A 19,117-nucleotide genomic window follows, 5' to 3' on the forward strand; every position below is an offset into this window, starting at 1 on the left:
CACTCACTGCAGCCAGAGAAAAGCCCGGGCAGCAACAAAGATCCCGCATAGCCTAACAGAAAGGATTTTTTTTAATGGATTTTAAAAGTTCTATTTTATTACTGAGAAATAGAGAACTTGGTCAGTAACAACAACATCAACAAAAACCACCTTCTAACACTGATCTGATTGGATGAAAGGCTTTGAGAGTAGAAAGACATTTAGGGCTTCCCTGGTGGCTCAGACGGTAAAGAATCCGCCTGCAATGCAGGAGACCTGGATTTGATCCCTGCGTTGGGAAGACCCCCTGGAGAAGGGAATGTTAACCCACTCCAGGATTCTTTCCTGGAGAATCCCATGGACAAAGGAGGCTGGCGGGCTACAGACGATGGGGGTTGCAAAGAGTCAGACACGACTGAGTGACTAACACTTTCTCTTTTCCCATCATTAAGGTGGTGAGCCACTTTATCTAGATTGCGTCATTGAAACCCGTTGAGAGTGTGCCGAGAGAACCAGTAATACTTGCATTTTCCAGATGAAAAGGCCAAGGTTTGCCCCGGCAGCCCACATCATGACCGGGGTGGGCTCTGTCCGGGGAGCGAGGGCCTTGGACAGTCTCTGCTTAGCACCGGTGAGTCTCGAGAGCCCTGGACACTCTCAGGACCCACATAGCTTCTGTTCTGTGGCCTCTGTCTACTGATGTCATTACTAAGCATTTAAACCGAGACTTTAAGAACAACTTAGTAACATGTAGTGAGAATGATATTTTCTACAGCAAACAGGTCAGAAGTGAGTGGCTGCTCTGTGCTCCATCCTTGTGCGATCGCGTGTCTGCAGCCCCAGGGCTCCGCTGTGAGCTCGCGGTAGACGGAGTTCAGTTCAGTCGCTCAGTCGTGTCTGACTCTACGACCCCATGGACTGCAGCACGCTAGGCCTCCCTGTCCATCACCAACCCCTGGAGTTTACTAAAACTCATGTCCACTGAGTCGGTGATGCCATCCAACCATCTCATCCTCCGTCGTCCGCTTCTCTTCCCGCCTTCAGTCTTTCCTAGATCAGGGTCTTTTCAGAGGAGTCAGCTCTTCTACTCAGGTAGCTTTTCATTCTGTTGTGGGGTTCTCAAGGCAGGAATCCTGAAGTGGTTTGCCATTGCCTTCTCCAGCGGTACACGGTGCAGCGCCGGGGTTATTACCCAGCGGACACTGGAAGGTCCCTCACCCGGGCCACGCTGAGCGTTGCTGTACTGCCTGCCAGGTGGCGCAAGGGATCGGCTCGAAGGCCGCTGGCCTAGGGAGCGAACGCCCGTAGAACCTCGCCTGGGGGCGATCCTGCTGAGGATTCGAACCTCCGACCACGAAAGGCTGGCTCCCAAAGGGGACCGCACCCTGAAGAAACATGCGGGAAGGTTGGATGAGGAAGTCTGTGGTTAACAACAGACCGTCTGTCACTCACACCAGGGCAGGGCCCAGCGGGCCTGGGCAGGGCTCTCACGCCGCCCCTCCCTGCTGGGGACACGCGTCCCCCGAGTCCCACTCAGCCCCCAGGCTCTGAGGCCCCTCGTGGGGTCCCTCCTCCCCGGTAGGACCTGGTGTGGCTCGCCGGAGCGTCTGCACCGCTGCCGCCTGCCTGGACAGGGGGTCCCGTGCGCACGGAGAGCTCCGCGGGGCTGCGGCCTGTCTCAGGGATCGGACGCGCCCCACCTCCAGGCGCATGGCTTCCCCCGCAGCCGCCCCGGGCCCCGTCCAGGGGTCCTCTGCACAGCCCCCGGCTTCTGGCCGGTTCTGGGGACTCGTGGATGTGCCTAAGGCGAGGATCCCACCGTGGCCTCGGCTGGAGACAGGACCCCCCCCAGGACTGGACGCGTCCCCTCTGCGCTCAGCAGCCCGGCCTCGTGCTGGCTCTGCGCAGACCCCTCAACTCAGGAGTCCTCCCCACGCCTCCCGGGAGCCCCTCGGATCCCGGCTCAGTCACCAAGGCCGGGAAGGCCACCCTCCTGAGGAGTGGGCCCTCGCCCTGCGGACCCACTGGGTCAGCGACGGGCCGGGGACACGGGGGGAGCTGGCGACGTCTGCCTGTCTCGACTTCTCCTCGGATCCAGCCCCGCCTCGCAGCGCTCAGTCCCCGGTGGGCTGGCTTCTTCGTCCGCGCCTCATGGTGCCGGGCAGTCCCCCACCCGGACCCGGTGGTCCGCTCTCCCTGACCTGGCCGGGCAGCCTGTTGTCAGGCCCACCCTGCACAACACACTGAAGAGATGCTTTCTCTGTCACTCGGTCTTCCCATCCTTCACCAATCTGTCCTCAGTGCAGTTACTAGGACAGAGATCCAGCTTACTCGTTTGACTGCAGAAAGATTGCACAAGTGTCCAAACGACATTTTATTCAACTGAATCAACAGACCACCCACTTAAAACATAAACTTGAAAAAAAAAATCACAAACTTGATCAAGAAAATGTTTTTTCCAAGTGTAGGTTTATTTCAAAATTATGAAGATTTATATATTATTTTTTATTACATACAATAAAGCAGTTTAGCTTAAAGTAAAAGCTTTCACATTTAAAGTTTTTATTTTAAAAAGATATTTTAAAATGTAGACCCTTAAAAACCACCAAAAAAGCTGAATATATCTTGAAGCGTAGGTTTATCCTTAAATATTCACATCTCAAATGCTGTTTAGAAAAAGGATTTAAAAACTGGCTAAAAATCATTTACACTTGGCAATGATTAAAATCTCCTCATCAGAGCATATTAATGGCACATAATGAATTTACTGTCACAAGCATTTAACAGTTTAATGGGTATGTAGTTTTATCAGTATACAAAACGATCTTAGATGGTCAGTGCAGTTTTCTGGAGTGATCACTGTATCAGGAAAAGGACACTGCACCAAAAACAGAACACCAATTTTCAAAAGGTCTTTTCAAACAGTTTTCTTCTTTGCAAATAGCTTTCAGCTCAGGAGAGAAGAACAGCACTTAATTACTGCATCCCTGGTGGGAAAAAAAAAAAAAAGAGGAAAAACAACATAATAATTTTGCCTCCAGAGTGAACTTGCAAAAAGATTCCTGCCAAGAGACAAAGGCACCATCACCTTCTTCCATCAGAACTCAGTGGAACACCCCCAGCGCATTTCCTGGTTAACTGAAACTTTCTTGAGTGTCACTTGAAATCAAGAACTGAGACATGGAAATAATTTATTAGTTCCTGAAATGGTATTTACTCAGAAATCTTAACCAGCACTTATTGCTAATTTTCTTGTGAAAAAAAAAAAAATCCCAAAAAACAAATTTTTAAAAAGAAATAATGAACAGGATTTTAAAACAAAAATGTTAAAAAAAATTAAATAAAACAAAAATGTTTATAACTACATTCTAAGAACTCCAAAAAAAAAAAAAAAAAAATCCATGTGTTAGACCTCATTCACCTTGCATGACAGTTAGTCTCAACGTGATCACTGTTACACAACCTGTTTGTTCAGGGCGAGCACAAGCTGGAGGCGCAGGTCTGACGCGTCTGGGGAGCGCCGCCTCGCCCTGGCTGTGAGCCTCGCCCTGGCTGTGCGCTCCCGCTGCAGCGGAGTGGATGTTGTCTCCAGGGCGCCTCTCCCCCTTGTTGAGGGACAGCAGGAGCCCTCCCAGCTAAGGTCGCCAGGGCTGGCTCTTGTTCTAGGTCACCCTGGTTTGCTTTTTCTCCTTTTAAGTGTTCGTCAGAAAGACTCACCCGTTTGAATAAAAACAGAATTTCTACCAATTTCCTTCACTGTTCTATTAGGCATACAGTTTTGCTGTTTTCATACACAACCTACGTTTCCAGATTTCATGAAGAAGCTGTGCCTCAACAGAATATGCTTCTGAACCTGTCACGCTTAAGCCTGCAGTTAGTTTTGCTTTTCCCTCCACAATTACATTAACATATTTTTCTGAAAAAAAAAAAAAAATTAAAAAATGGCAGTTACCTCAACATACAGAATACGTTTCTCCTGGCTTAAAACAAACATCTATGCGTCAGCCTCACTTCCTATCTACTGGGTGTTGGTAATCGTGGAAGGATCCAGGGTCTCTCGCCAACACCCCAGACCTGCAGGTGTTTAGGTGCCACATCTGCAGTCAGCGCCCAGCCCGTGGCCCGTGTTCACATGCTTTTACTTTATGTGGCAAGCTTCTATTGAGCTCATTTAAAAACTCATTTCCTTTTGGGAACAAACTCAAAGTCTGTAAATCATATTTTAATATGAAAATTACCAAAATTCACGCATCTTTGTAAAAAGAATGAGAGAAGCAGAAACAGGATGAAATTCAAACAAGCTCACCTTGCATATGGGATGTATGACAGACTATACCTGCAAGAAAAATTTAAGAATGTTGAAATTTAATCTAAATGACGTTTTTCTTTATGCCAAATGGCCATATTCTAACAGCATAAAAAAAGGAAGGAGCAGAATATTACACAGTGATTCTCAGAGCATGAGCCAGACAGCATACAGCATCACTGGAGAACTTGCTAAAAAGGCAAATTATCAGGGCCCACCCCACACCTCTTTAATGAAAAACTGTTGTTTTTAATAAGCAATGTGTGTTTTTAACTAATTCTTAAGTGGTTCTGATGCCTGCTGAAGTCTGAACTTGTTGTAATAGGTTACTCCTTTTAAGTTATTAAGAAAAAAAACCTATAAAATAACAGAATAAACTACACTCTCCTTCAAGGATAAAACAATCGTTAAGCACATATCAGCAATAAAAAGCAACGTATTAATAGAAAGCAACAAAGATTTAAAATTTTCCATGTCACTGAAAAAGAGTAAAGCATGTCAAAGTCATGTTGCAACAAGTAGAGAAGTGCCTTTAACGTTCGCTGATACTGTCTCAGCGGAAACGTAGGAACAGCACCAGAACACACCCCGATCCCAGACTGGCCGACATCAAGATGTCAAACAGCGAAGCCAGGAAGGGGTTTACTGACTCTTACGAGGACGCAAACGAGACAGCTCTAAAGAAGAAAGGAAGAACACTCTGAAAGGCCTTTTGTCAGTGAGAAGCACTTTTCTGGTCTGACCGAAAACATGCGAGGGGGACACGTTCTATCAAGCACATACTCACCGGTCCCTCGGTGCCGCCCAGCCCTGAACGCGGCTGCGTGAAGGGGACGGCCCATCAGGAGGGACCGGGCACTCGGGCGGAGGGGCGGAAGCCACAGGGAGACGGGGAGGCAGGGCGGCAGCGAGTGCTCAGGGCCAGAGGCGGCACAGGGACGAACTCGCTCTGCAGGTGCTCGGCAACACCGCACAGAGCGAGGGGACCCCGCCATCCCCGGGCTCAGCCTGTGACCTGCCTGGGTTCACATGTGCGGGTAGCACCCCTTGCGTTGCTCGCCTTTTCCCGCTCACACAGCACGGAAGAGCGTGCAGCAGTGTCTGACGTCAGCACGCCCCAGCCTCCCTGCGTGACATCAGCGCGGCCCCACAGCCGCGTGTGACGTCAGCATGGCCCCGCCTCCTCGTGTGATGTCAGAGCGGCCCTATGGCCCCACCTCCCTGTGACATGTAAGCACGGCCCCGCCTCCCTGCGTGACATCAGCGCTGCCCCACAGCCCCGTGTGACATGTCAGCATGGCCCCGCCTCCTCATGTGACGTCAGAGCAGCCCTATGGCCCTGATCTCAGCGCGAACCCGTCTCCTGTGTAACACGTCAGAGTGGCCCCACAGTCCCTTGTGGCAGGTCAGCGCGGCCCCGCCTCTCTGCACCTCTCCTACGTTGAGCCTCCGCCCCGCCCATCACTGCAACCCCGGACAGACCACAGACCTCAGGCACCTGACCCTTCAGGAGGCCCTTTCCCCCGGGGCAGGGAGAACCTCACCAATGACCTCCCTAGGCTCACAGGCTCGGAACTAAATGCTTAACACTGCTGAGGAAACCACCTTTACAATGAGTATAGACTTACCAGGTCATCGACAGGAACTGCAATATGCAGAATAATACGGCCAGCCCCTTCTTATGCCACTGACAACAGCAAAGACAAAGACATAACCAGTTAAGCATTTTAAAATATTTTTCATAGCCTAGTTCAATTCCTTCCTTTCAAACGACGTAACTGATAGCTCCAATCATTTCATTAAGTTTTAGTATGACAAATTTAAGATTCAGTAAATCTGAAAATTAAATATCCACAAATTGTATCTTCTTTCTAGAATTCTGATTCCATTTACTCAAATGCTGCTAAATATATGGCAGTAAATGTTAATGAAATAACTGTGCACAGGCTTAAAGTATTAAACCTCTTTGATGTTAGGCCTTTTAAGTGAAGGCAAACTTTTCTAAAGTCAACATCAAGGGACTGCCCCGGCAGTCCAGTGCCCAAGACTCCCTGCTTCCAATGCAGGGAGCCTGGGTTTCAATCCCTGGTCCTCTGGTCAGGGAACTAGATCTCCTGCGCCACAACTGAGACCTGCCACAGTCAAATACATAAATAAGTATTTTTTTAAAATAAGTAAATAAAATCGACATTGAAAAGCCCACTTGGTTAGCAGATCTGTATCCTATGTGGAATTTATGTATCTTACTCATTGGCACCTCTTTCTTTCCTTGAGTTACTTTTTGAAGTAAAACTGTACTTTATTGTGATCTTTCTGGAATAACATGGCTGTTTTAAAATGATCCATTTTTAGAATGTATCCATCTTTATATTTACTTCTTCACTTATTTTTAATCTACTGCTTATAAACAGACTGCTGGACCATTCCACATCAGAAATCAATTTCCCACAGGGATATGCAAAAATTGCTTAAGAAAATTCTTTTAAGTTACAATTGGGAAATGAGGTATGTGTGAATACTTGTGTAACTAAAGCCTGGTCCTTATATCATTAAAATTAAACTCAGAACACTTCTGGTGGAACATTTCTGAAGTGTATTATACACCACCCCATCATCTTTGAAATGCACTGTGTTCTTGGGAGCTCAAGAACCACCTCAATCCCCTTTGGAAGTAGATCAGGAACAGTATGTAAATACAGTGAAGGATCAGGAGCATCAGGAAGTAAACAGCTGTAATAAAGCAGCTTCTCTAGAGGCTACTGAAGAGCTGTAAGTGGGCAAGAGTGCGTCCTTTTGTCCCTGGAGCGGTTCTGTCTGGCCTGCTTTCTGGCCCTCTCTCATTGCTGGGACCCCTTAAGCCCGTGATGCCCTCCCCGCCCGAGGGCCACAGCGTAGCAGACCCTCAGTGACGGCCCCTCAGGCGCCCTGATGCCGGGGCCGCCCTGACCTGGAAGCAGGCAGGACCTCGCCTCCATCCGTCCAGGTGGCAGGCTCCCCCGCCAGTCTGGCCACTGACTGGATGCTACACACACGACTTTACGGACACCAGCCTTCGGTGGGTTCTAAGAAATCAGACTTTGAGCTCCTCTGAGATGGCGGTGTGATGACACTTTACCTGGTGAGGGTCCACACAGCAGAAAACAGACACGGCCGAGGTAACTTACCCAAAGAGCAGCGCACAGGGTGAGCACGAAACACAGCTAGGGAGAGGCAAGGAAAATGGTCGATTGTGAGTCTTTTCAAAAGCCTAACAAAAATGCATACACCATTCTGCGTTCATGTGCATAACACACCACACAGCAAAATTAATGACGCGGCTTACTCTAACTGTCCTTATACATTCCCTGAGTGTTATTTTAAAGTCTATGACTGCAGTCTTCCCTGGCAAACTGGAAACACGTAAGAAGTCATCTGCTGACTAAGCCAACAGAGACTGTTTCACGAATGCATGAGTGACAACAGCTGTCCCCGGGATGTGATGCTTGTGTTCACGTTCAGTACCTCAAACCACCGACACCGCATTTAATGGACGGTGAGTCCTAGTCTACTTAGCTTTACATGAGGAGCCCACAGAGACAGCACTGTCACGCCACACCCCGTCCCCAAAGCAGTGAAAAGCACGGGCAGGAGACAGCAGGGGGCACAGGCCGAAGACGAGAACGGGGCTCTGTCCCACAGTCCAACAGAGGGGGACGAGAGCCCGGGGCTCTCCCAGAGAAGACGCGGGTGGACGCGGAGGGACCCTACCTTCCAGCCCCGCCCCCCAAAACGTCCGTACGGTGGTCCAGTCAGAAGGGCGTACGCGGCTGGAGAATGAAACACGTGCAGCCCTGCTTCCCACCTGAAATACCCGGCGCTACGCTTCAGAGAACACCGAAGAAACCAGGACTCCCCCCGCCAAGCATTCAGGTAACGCTGCATAATCCAAACTCTTCAAACACACAGCCTGAAGAATGCGACTATTACATTCAGCAAAGGAAGCACAACATGAGTTCCTCTGTACACAAGTAGGTGGTGACATAAATAATGCCAAAAAAAAACACCCTCCTATGAAAGTTTTTTTTTAAATGATCACTATTTACTTACAAGCATAAAAATTGTTGCAAGCAATCTCGTTGTTTCAAACATTTTCTTCAGTTGTTTCACAGGTCCCATTAAAAAGCATGTACTATTTGAAACAAAAGAAATGAGAGATGGATCTATTAATTGGTCCATGTAAAAATAAGTGCTTTTAAGAAAACAAATCCTGTCAGCTTAATTAAACAATCTCACTAAATCTGTTGATGAATTAAATCTGTTGATGAATTAAAGAGCTTCTTGACGAAGGTGAAAGAAGAAAGTGAAAAGGCTGGCTTAAAACTCAACATTCAAAAAACAAAAATCATGGCATCGGGGTCCCATCACTTCATGGCAAACAGAGGGGGAAACAATGGAAACTGACAGACTTTATTTTTTGGGGCTCCAAGATCACTGCAGATAGTGACTGCAGCCGCGAAATTAAAAGACGCCTGCTCACTGGAAGAAAAGCAATGACAAACCTAGACAGAGGTTTTAAAAAGCAGAGACATCACTTTGCCAGCAAAGGTCTGTCTGGTCAAGGCTATGGTTTTTCCAGTGGTCACGTATGGATGTGAGAGTTGGACTGTAAAGAAAGCTGAGCGCAGAACTGATGCTTTTGAACTGAGGTGTTGGAGAAGACTCTTGAGAGTCCCTTGGACTGCAAGGAGATCCAACCAGTCCATCCTAAAGGAGATCAGTCCTGAATATTCATTTGAAGGAGTGATGCTGAAGCTAAAATGCCAATACTTTGGCCACCTGATGTGAGGAGCTGACTCATTGGAAGAGACCCTGATGCTGGGAAAAATTGAGGGCAGGAGGAAAAGGGGACAACAGAGGATGAGATGGTTGGATGGCATCACTGACTAAATGGACATGGGTTTGGGTAGACTCTGGGAGATTGTGAAGGACAGGGAAGCCCGGCGTGCTGTAGTCCATGGGGTCACAAACAGTTGGGCATGACTGAGTGGCTGAATAACAAGAATCAGAAGGAAACTTTAATCTTTGTGTATTCTATGACACAGGAATGCCTTTCACAGTCATTCACAGCGTCACTTCTCAGCTCTGGGTCAGCATGACCACTGAGGCCGGCCCAGGAGGACAAGGCAGTGTGTTCTCCGCGTGGGCCAATTCAGTGACCATCTCCTTATCTCGACGCACATGACACATATGAACAGTGGAATCAACCCCAGGAGCGCTGCCAGTGTGGAGCTTCTCAGAGCAGAACAGTGTGAAGCCGCTCCCCAAGGCGCCTCCAGGCTGTGGTGTGAGGAGGGGGATGAGCCCCGAGACTGACGGAGCTCAGTGGTGGTTGACGCCTGTCCCCTCGCCACCACCTCTGATCTGGAACGTCCCCGAGGAGACGGGGCTCACCTCTGAATGCTGAGTGCTCACAGATGTGACAGCTACATCAGTACCCCGCCCTGAGGTGCGCCCTCAGCCCTCAGAGAGGACCCCCGATGCCCAGTGCCCAGTCCTCGGAGTCACTGCCCCACACAGCCCCGCCCGACCCCGCTGCACCCCGGATCAGCTCCCGCTGGCCGGCCGGGCATCTGACCGTTCCCATCACGAGGCAGCTACGAGCCGGGACTCCGGAGGGCTGTCGGGGGGGACCCCAGCCAGGTCACCTCACTAGGCACTTCCCCAGGGACTGACCGCCCCTTCTCTTGTGTTCCTACACCTGGACGTATAATGGAGGGGTGACAGACAGTGCCTGGCACACAGGCAGCACCTCCAGACGCTAGCTCTTCTCACCATCAACACTATGATGGCAGCCGGCACACAGCAGGAGCCTAAGTATTTACTGAGTGTAAATTCTGAACTCATGACATGTATGTGAAGTGAAGTTGCTCAGTCGTGTCCGACTCTTTGCAATCCCATGGACTGTAGCCTATCAGGCTCTTCCATCCATGGGATTTTCCAGGCAAGAGTACTGGAGTGGGTTGCCATTTCCTTCTCCAGAGGATCTTTGCAACCCAGGGATCGAACCCGGGTCTCCCGCATTGCAGGCAGACGCTTTACCGTCTGAGCCACCAGGGCAGTCCACTGAGCTACCATGATACGTATACACCGACAGAAATATATCCTGTTAGAAAAGAGAATTTTGATAATGATAGCAAACAAAACATTTTGAGAAGCCAAACTTCCATACATACCTGGCTAATGCAGCAATATTTCCAAAGGTATAAAACACGGCAAAAAGCTTTATGCCTCCAGGGAGCCACAGCAATCCAGTTCCCTGAGTTAAAATGTTATAGTTATTTAAAAATAATTTTACCATTGTAACAGATTAAAACATAAATCTGCTACTATAATATTAATAGTATATAATAAGTTTAAGTATAAATGTGTTAACATATGGTCTCTAATTATAGTTTCTTAAAAAGTAGTTAATTTTCAATGTTATTTGCTAATTTGAACCTTATGCCTATTTGCATATAAGTCTAGGTAAATGAGCTATTACATAATCTTCTTTATATATCTAAATAAATCTCATTCTACTTAAGTATTCTTTTTATAAATGACAAGTTACAAAATGTAAAAAGTCTTCTAAATCACTGACTGCAACTCTCCTAACACACAGTGGTTTTTCTTCAGTGAAATTATTTTAAGTCCATAAACCCCCCTAAATATTAGTCTCTACATCTTTTTATTGACCTCTACCCCTTTATTTCAAGTGACTAACTAAGTCCCATGGAAACAGTCCAGATAAATGGAATGCTTAGTCTCACACGAAGCAGAAATTATCAAGCAACATAAAGCTTTAACTCACAAGGATGGAGAAGAAGATGCCGCTGACGAAGCATATGGCAAACCACTTCAGCCTGGTGTTGAAACTAAGCGTCGAGGCATCGAGGACCTTAAGGAAGGGGAATTAGAACATGTTTTCACACCACCACGTGGCCAGCCTGATGCTTTACATGACATTAAGGCAAATCTCCACTCTAACACAGACAATGAACCTGTTCTACTTTGCACACAGTAGTGTGGCTTAAGAATGTGAGGACTCCTCGGCTGTGAAGGGGCATGTGAACAGTCTGGGGATTGGGCCGTCCTGGAGACACTGTCACCTCTGCATGTGAGGTAACAGCACTGTGTCTGGAGAACTCTTACTGTTAGGGACGGGGGAGCACTGATGCGGACGAAACGACGTACACGATGAGACACATTATAAAATGCTCACTGGTTAAAAACCCAGGGGAAAGAGGAAACAAGACGGGCAAGCAGCTGACAGCTGCTGAGGTGGTCGGGACACAACCTTCTGTCTGTGTGTCTGAGGGCGTCTGGGCCACGTTCCTATCGCAGAGCCTGACGCCATGGTCCTGCAGGAGCCACTCCCAGGGGAAGCCCTGAGGACCAGGGAGGCTGGGCAGAGAAGGGGTGGGACTGGGCGGGGCCGCGACCTCAGCTGCGCTCGGTGAAAACCGCACCTCACCGTCCGGCCAGCGTGAGGCCCGCTGCCCTGTTGGAACCCACCTCCCACCAGCTGCTCTGGCTGCAGGGTGTGTGTGTGTGGGGGGGGGGGTGGTGCGCGTGTTGCCAGGAGGGCCCAGCGTGCCACAGGACCTCCCGAGTGAGCCCAAGGGGATAGCTGTCAGCTGAAGGGCAGCGGGTACATCTGCCCAGCGGCCAGGACCTGGGGTGCCGCCATCAGGCTCTGCCATGGGGTACCCCGACAACTTCAGTTACAAAAAGATCGTTTGAAACCAACCGACGAAAGCCTGCATTTCCTAGACTTAAATTATTTAAAAAAACGTGCTTTGAAATGATAACTAACTCTAGAGCAAAAACATTCCAGGATGTCATGTACATTCTAACCAAATCATATGGGAAAAGCGTACCCCACATATCTCATACAACAATCTGCATACAGTACTGATTACACACTTTCTTCACAGGAAGTACAGTCGGTTTGTAACATTTTATCAGCTTCAGGTGTAGAGCACAGTGATCCACTATTTTTATCAATTATATTCCCTCTGAAGTTACTGGGAAACAGCGGCCATATGTCCCTGTGCTGCACAATGTATCTCGGCTGCTCGTCTATTTTACGCACGGCGGTTTGCATCTCTCACCTCGACCCTCTCTCTTGCCCTCACGTCCCCTCCCCACGGGTGACCACTGGTTTGTTTTCTATACCTGTGCGTCTGTTTCTGTTTGGTCAGTACCTGTTTGGCATATAACATATGGTTGTATGCCATACTTTTTTAAGATTCCAAGTATAAGTGGAATCAGGACAGAATCAGGTGGAATGATTCAGAATCATGTGGAAGAATCAAGAGAGTCAGAATCAAGTGGAATCAGGACTACTGTAACATAGAGTATTTGTCTTTCTCTTCATTAAGTTTAGCACTCTCTAGGTTCAGCTACATGGTTGCAAATGGTAAGTACATATTTACATTACTAAATACACTATTAAAATTTATTTCCCAATAAGGCTGAAAAAGTATCAACACTGGCTGTTTCAAAAAAACTAGAAATATACAATAAGGATTTATATTTCAAAATTTAAATTTCTAACGTGTTATTACCATATACTTAAAAGACAACATGCTTATAACATATTTTCAAGAATAAGGAAGCAAAAATAGAAAGTTTTGTATGCAAAAGCTGAAAATACTTTTGTCTACATTCCTTACCTCAACAGATTAGTCTGTGAATCCTTATGTAGCATGAAAAGTAGATAAAAACAACTAAATCAAGATTCTGCCAACGTAAGATCCATCACTTTTTTTTAAACACGTTTTAAATGTTTTTTAAATTTGCTTTACAAACTTGTTTGCAGCAACGTCATCTGTTTATACTAAAACTAACCACTGTAAACAAAGAATGGACTTGCCTGTAACAACATCTAAAATTTCTTTTTTTTCTGATCAGGAAGAATACACATCAAGCACATTTTAACCACATGGGAGAGAATGACCCCTGAAGATGGTACATGCACAGCAAACGATCTGCTGGTCTGTGAAAGGTTAGAAACGGTGTCCCAGGGGCAGGTGTCTAAGTGGTCAGTGCGGACACATGGTGATGGGGGGGGCGGTGGGGACTCAGCAGGGAGTGAGCGGACTCAGCGTCCGTTCTCCCTTTCTTTTTCAGGTTTCAATCACCCTGCTGTCTTTGTTTGACTTGGTTTTCAGCGCAGTTCTTTGTATAACAGCAGATATTCTTCCTCTTACTGTCATCTGCCAGACAAATTCTTTCCATTTGCAAATTTGGAATATTTGATCCACAAGCAAATGACTTGTCGCAAGCCCCGCAGATGGTCCAGGACACAGAAACATATCACAGAGTCCTTAACTCCCACTGTAACGCTGGGAAAACGTTACAATGTCCATCCATAGTGCCAAAAAAAACCAGGCCCTGCCCTGTCCACACGAGAGACAAAGGGAGCCCTGACCCTGCAGACAGACGGCGTGGGCACGAGCGGGGAGGTGCGACGTGCGGTCCAACCTGGCTCAGGAAGGGGCCCAGCAAAAGCAGCAAGTGCTTCCATCTCATGCATCGAGTCTTAGAAGAGAAACACACACTGAAATTGCCACCAGTCATCTCACTCGTTATCAAAGGGAGAGGAAGCAAAGAGTAAATCTCATGAAGCAGAAGCGACCCTCCTGTTCTCTGGTGTCCTCTTTATGCTGCAAGAAACCAACAGCACCTGCAACTAGAACTTCATTAAAAAGAAAAAAATGAGTTGGAAACAATGGAGGAGAACATCTTCCCGGCAGCACCGGTATTGCAGGTGAAGGAACAGACCACGGGGATGGAGGAGTCGGGAGGCGGGCGCCTGCATGAGGCAGCAGTGGAAGCCGGAGCCCACGTCCCGGGCCATGACCCACGTCAAGGGCACCAACCGGCACCGGGCTCCCAGGAGCCGCAGAGACGGCGAGGACACAGAGCCGCCCAGACGACGGCAGGGGAAGCAGGCCCTCGGGACCCCTCTCCAGTCAGTCCTCTCCTGCTCTTCCGGTCACCCTCTCTCACCAGGACCCCACCTGGTGGGGGGTCCTGCCCCTCCTGGCAGAGCCTGGGCTGACTGCTGCACCCTCTGACAGCCCAGCCTTGCTGCTCCTCACCTCTCGGGGGCCCAGGGTCTCTCACACCCTGAAATGAGCCCATGTCCAAGCCCAGGCCACTGTTCTCCAGCCGTGACGTCCCCCTGGGCTCCCACCTCACCGCTCCGCTAGCCCCCCTTTCCAGCACAAATGGCAGGGCGCCTCGCTTCGATAAGACAGCAAAGGTACCCCTTCTCTCCATCCACCTGGCAACACCCCCTCATGACTCAAGCCCTCCTTTCTCGTCCTCTGGGCAGAGTCATGCACGACAGGGCATCAAACCAGGGCATCTGCACTTCAAGGGCCCTGGCCCCAGCCTGCTGGGCCTCCCCTGCGCATGGCTGTCCACGGCACCCTGCCTTCCCACTCCACCACCGCTGACCACTCCGCCCCACTGCCACTTCAACCTCCAGTTCCACCGGGCGCCTCTGCTGGCGCCAGGATTTCCTCCCTGGGCTTCCTCCATCTCCTGCAGAGAACGGACGCCCGCCCACCACCATGCTGCCTGGGACCCTCACCTCTTCCTGTCCCCACCACCACAGAGGGCAGAGGTCAACCTAGCCACCAGGGCTTCAGATGCCACGCCCTCTGAGCTCCCAGGGACCTGACCCAGTCGGCTTCTCTCCCCAAGGCCAACAGAGAACCGTGTGGCCTCGGAGACACTGCCGCCCCCCCACCACACCACCATCAAGGACAGAATAGGCTTAAGCCTCTTCCACCTTAAACAGACAGAAAGCATGACTTCACCCTCCAGCCTCTGCTCCTTCATTCCCTGACTCACTCAACAAACACCTCCTGGGGGCTCCTGGGGGCCTGTGTTAAGTGCCAGGCGAGGGGTCTGGCTCTTGGTTAAAAAGAGCTGGGAGAAAGTGCACGCCTGGTGCACAGCCCCTGCCTGCGGTCAGGGATGGGCAGCCGGCCTGTCCTTCCACCCTCCTGCACTCCCAGCCCCGAGGCCCTCAGGAGAGCTGGGCAGCAGGGGAGGGGCCCTCCGGACGCACCCCTCAGTCCCTGCCCTTCTCCCCTGATCGGAGGCCATAAATCTGCCTGACCCCTGGCCTTTGCTGCCCTACCAGATCCCTGATCAACACCCACTGTTGGGGGAAGACGGAGCCCAAGGCAGCTGGAGTGTCCTCCGGCTTTAGCCAGAGGCCAAAGTGACTGACGGCTGAGTGAGCCCCTTCAGTTTTGGCTCTCACATGAACTGATCAGCTGGTCTCTGTCCCGCCCTTGCCCCCTCCAGGTTCCCCCTTCTTCCCTGGCTGCCCCCTCTCTCCTGAGCTCCTCACACTGGAAAGTCCCAGAGGTCAAACCTGAGCCTTATCTTTTGTCTGCTTACCCACAATCCCTTGGTTATCGCAAGTACTTCCTCCAGCATCTCACACCCAGCAGCATTCCTGCCTCTCCACTCAGCAGCTGGCATCTCAGACTCAACACCCAGACTCTCCCCACTCCCCACCCCACCACCTGCACCTTCCAGGCCCAGCTAAGGGAGACTCCCTCTCTCCAGCTGCTCAGGTCAAAACCAGAGGCATCCTTGGCTCCTTGAGCACTCACACATCCTACCCATCAACCACTGATCCCACCAGCTCTACACTCAAGCCATTTACAGAGCCTGGCCACTCTCACTTTAAACCACCGTCACCCTCAGCTCCCCGATCTGGCCAGTGGGCTCTCCCCAGGACCACTCCCCGAGTCCTCTGACCAGCCTCCAGTCTGTTCTCCACGGGCCTGCCAGCGTGATCCTTTAAAATCCAAGTCCGTTACATCCCCGCTCTGCCCACGGCTCCTCAGCCTACTGAGAGTAAAAGCTGAAACCCTCACTGGGTCCTGCAGGACCCCACGTAATCCGGAGCCGCACTGCGCTCTCCCTGCGTTCCAGACGCTCCAGCCTCTTTACTGGCCTTCGACAAGCTGAGCGCTGTTCTCAGGATCCACATTTGCATGAGTCGCCCAGGTACCCTGGGGACTCTTCAGAGGGATGCTGTAATGTCACCCTGACAGACACGCCCTGGAGGACCGGCCAACACAATCAGGCAATCAAACCTCCTCAACCTGCTTAACCTTCTTCCTTGGCACTTACCACTGGCTGACACATTTTTATATTTACTTGTTTATTAACGGCTTTCCCCAATTAAAATATAAATTCCATGTGGGGAAAGCCGAACCAAACACATGTAGGTACCAAAATATTTGTTGAATGAGTAAATGACCACTTTCTCTGAACTCACAGCACGTGTCCCTTCCAGTCAGTCACTCCCATCTTCCATCAATGACTTCTCTACATAATCTTTCTCCCCTCTACAGAGTGGGCTCAAGAGAAGAGGCACCCTCACCCTCCTGTCCCCAAGGTTTAGAGCAGCTCAACAGGACTTTCTGAGTGGCATGTCCCAAGCCTGCAATGTCCTATGCAACAGCCACTAACTTCCATGCTTAGCCGGCACCTGAAAAGTGGCTGGTGTGGCTGCAAGTAATTTTAAATTTTATTTAATTCTAATTAATTTAAATAATTGAATTGAAAAAAATTAAACTGAATAATCAAATAATTCAAATAGCCGCATGTTGCTAAGGCTGCTGTTTGTATAGCAAAAAGGGAAGAAGAAAATAGTAGTTCAATAAATGCGCTGGGCGGGCCACTGCTGCCTAACGGACGTTTCTCATATCACCATTGACCGGTTCTTATGTTAAGGTTATGATTTGCCAAACTGGTTACAGAGTTCACTTAGAGCAGATGCTTTGCTTTTAGTCTCTGAACCCTCGCAGAATAGTCCAGAATCTTGTTCACTAGAGGTGCAGAACAATTATGACCACAAGGAAGGAAGTTAGGACAGGAGAGGGGACAAATAAAAGGTCCTTCTGTAATACCTCATCCTTTTAAATGTTCCACTTCGGTGACAGGCAAGCATGAATTTGTCTGCAGTCAAATAACAAAGATACTTACAGAACAGTTCCTGCTGAACTATTTTTAACCTTCTAACTAGAGGAAGTAACCCTGATCAAGTCTCGTGGGTAAACCACAGAGACAAGGGTTTTTTTGTTTTTTGTTAAATCTCTTAACGGAGTTCAACAGACAGCTTTTGATTCCGTATTATTTCACTTCTCAATGATCTGGGGTTTTTTTCCTCCCTCCAGTCTCCCTCCTTCCACAAGACTAGACACACTCACACCTCCCTTAACTCCAGGGGCCAACAGAGGCGGCGGAGCTTCACGGTTCCCGCTTCTGCAGCACGGGCACCCGGCGCGCCTACCGCGCCGCCAGGCGGGTTCAGAGTCCACAGCGGGCGCGGAGTACCGGGCGAGGCTGGGGGACGGCGGCGCGGGGTCGGGCGGGCTCTCTGGGGTAGGGTGACGGGCAGCGAAACGGGGTCTCAAGGCCACAGTGGGGGAGAGGCGCCTCGACACGAGCACCCGCAGACTCCACAGGGACGCCACGCCCACCTGGATGGCTCCCCAGACCCTCCCGGGAGGCGCCGGGCGCCTGCCCGTGGCCCAGCTCCGCGCGCCCGCCCCGGCACGGGCGCGCCCCCGGGGCCGGCTCGCTACCTGCGCGGTCAGGCCCTGCTCCTCGTCGTCCTGGCCGCTCAGGACCCGCCGCAGCTTCTCCATGGCCGCGGCCGCGGCGCCCTGCCCGCCCCTCTCTCGCCCACTGAGAAAACCCGGAACTCGAGACTCTTCCGGCCGGCCGGAAGTCCCGGTCTCCAGCTTCCGGCGCTCCAGCTCCGCCCCCGGCGGACGACCTAGCGGCGTGCGCATGCGTGCCGGGCTCGGCCGCTCGCCGGTCTGGGCCCCTGCGGTTGCGGGGGGCGGGGTGTCGGTGCTGCGTTCGCTACCAGCCCCCAGCACCCCCGGAGACGAAGCGACTACTTTGCAACGCGAAGACTGGGAGTCAGCTGCGCTCGAGTTCAGCCGTCCCTGTCTACCCCCCACCCCCAGGAGTCGGGACCCAGCGAGCGCACGGCCACTGGGTTGGATGAATAGGCCCACGAACGTGGATCCTCACTGGTGTCCTGGACGCCGGGTGCCTCGGACCCAGGTCCAGGCCTGCAGACCCGGGGGTCCAGTGCCCAGACCAGAAGTCTAGCTCTGCAGACCGGACATGCATTACTGCAGGCCCCCGTCCAGTACTGCAGGCCAGAGGTCCAACGTCCAGACGCACGTCCAGTGTCTGCACCAGAGTCTGATTCTGCAGACTCCTGTCCAGCGTTGCAGACCCGAGGCCCCGTGCCGTAGACCCCCGTCCAGGCCTGACGGAAGAATGCCAGGAGCTAGTATCAGAATGGGCTTCCCAGGTGGCGCTAGTGGTAAAAACCCGCCTGCCAGTGCAGGAGATGTAAGAGACGCGGGTTCGATCCCTGGGTCGGGAACATCCCCTGGAGGAGGGCATGGTAACCTACTCCAGTATTCTTGCCTGGAGAATCCCACGGACAGAGTAGCCTGGTGGGCTACTGTCCATAGGGTCGCAAAGAGTCAGACACCACTGAGCAACTTAGTACAATGTGAAATCAGGGACAAGGTTTCAGTCTTAAAGCCTTGTTGTTTCTTGAACGATGTGGGTGTTAGGTGCGCCAGCCCAAACTGTAGTCTAAAATTGTTGTATAGCTTACCGCCGGGCTGTCATATGTGTGAATCATCTCTGTCTTCGGTTCCTTTGTGTCCATGGTTCTGCATGGTGGGCTCAATCAGCCGAGGACCCGGTAATGCTGTAGTATTTACTTTGAAAAAAGCC

At 50.6% G+C, this 19,117-nt stretch overlaps 1 protein-coding gene across 1 annotated transcript; it reads right to left on the minus strand.

The window, feature by feature from the left end:
* Positions 1 to 2,429: 2,429 nt before the first annotated feature.
* Positions 2,430 to 18,079, minus strand: SFT2D1 (SFT2 domain containing 1). The gene is made up of 8 exons (XM_043888288.1): positions 17,935 to 18,079; positions 11,115 to 11,201; positions 10,498 to 10,580; positions 8,372 to 8,453; positions 7,450 to 7,485; positions 5,914 to 5,972; positions 4,286 to 4,315; positions 2,430 to 2,966 (listed from the first exon to the last, which is right to left on the minus strand). Exons 1-8 carry the CDS (start codon positions 17,995 to 17,997, stop codon positions 2,927 to 2,929), a joined length of 480 nt encoding a protein of 159 aa, XP_043744223.1. The 5' UTR covers positions 17,998 to 18,079; the 3' UTR covers positions 2,430 to 2,926.
* Positions 18,080 to 19,117: the final 1,038 nt, after the last annotated feature.

This window comes from Cervus elaphus, chromosome 26, assembly GCF_910594005.1.
Source record: "Cervus elaphus chromosome 26, mCerEla1.1, whole genome shotgun sequence".
Lineage (NCBI taxonomy): Eukaryota > Metazoa > Chordata > Mammalia > Artiodactyla > Cervidae > Cervus > Cervus elaphus.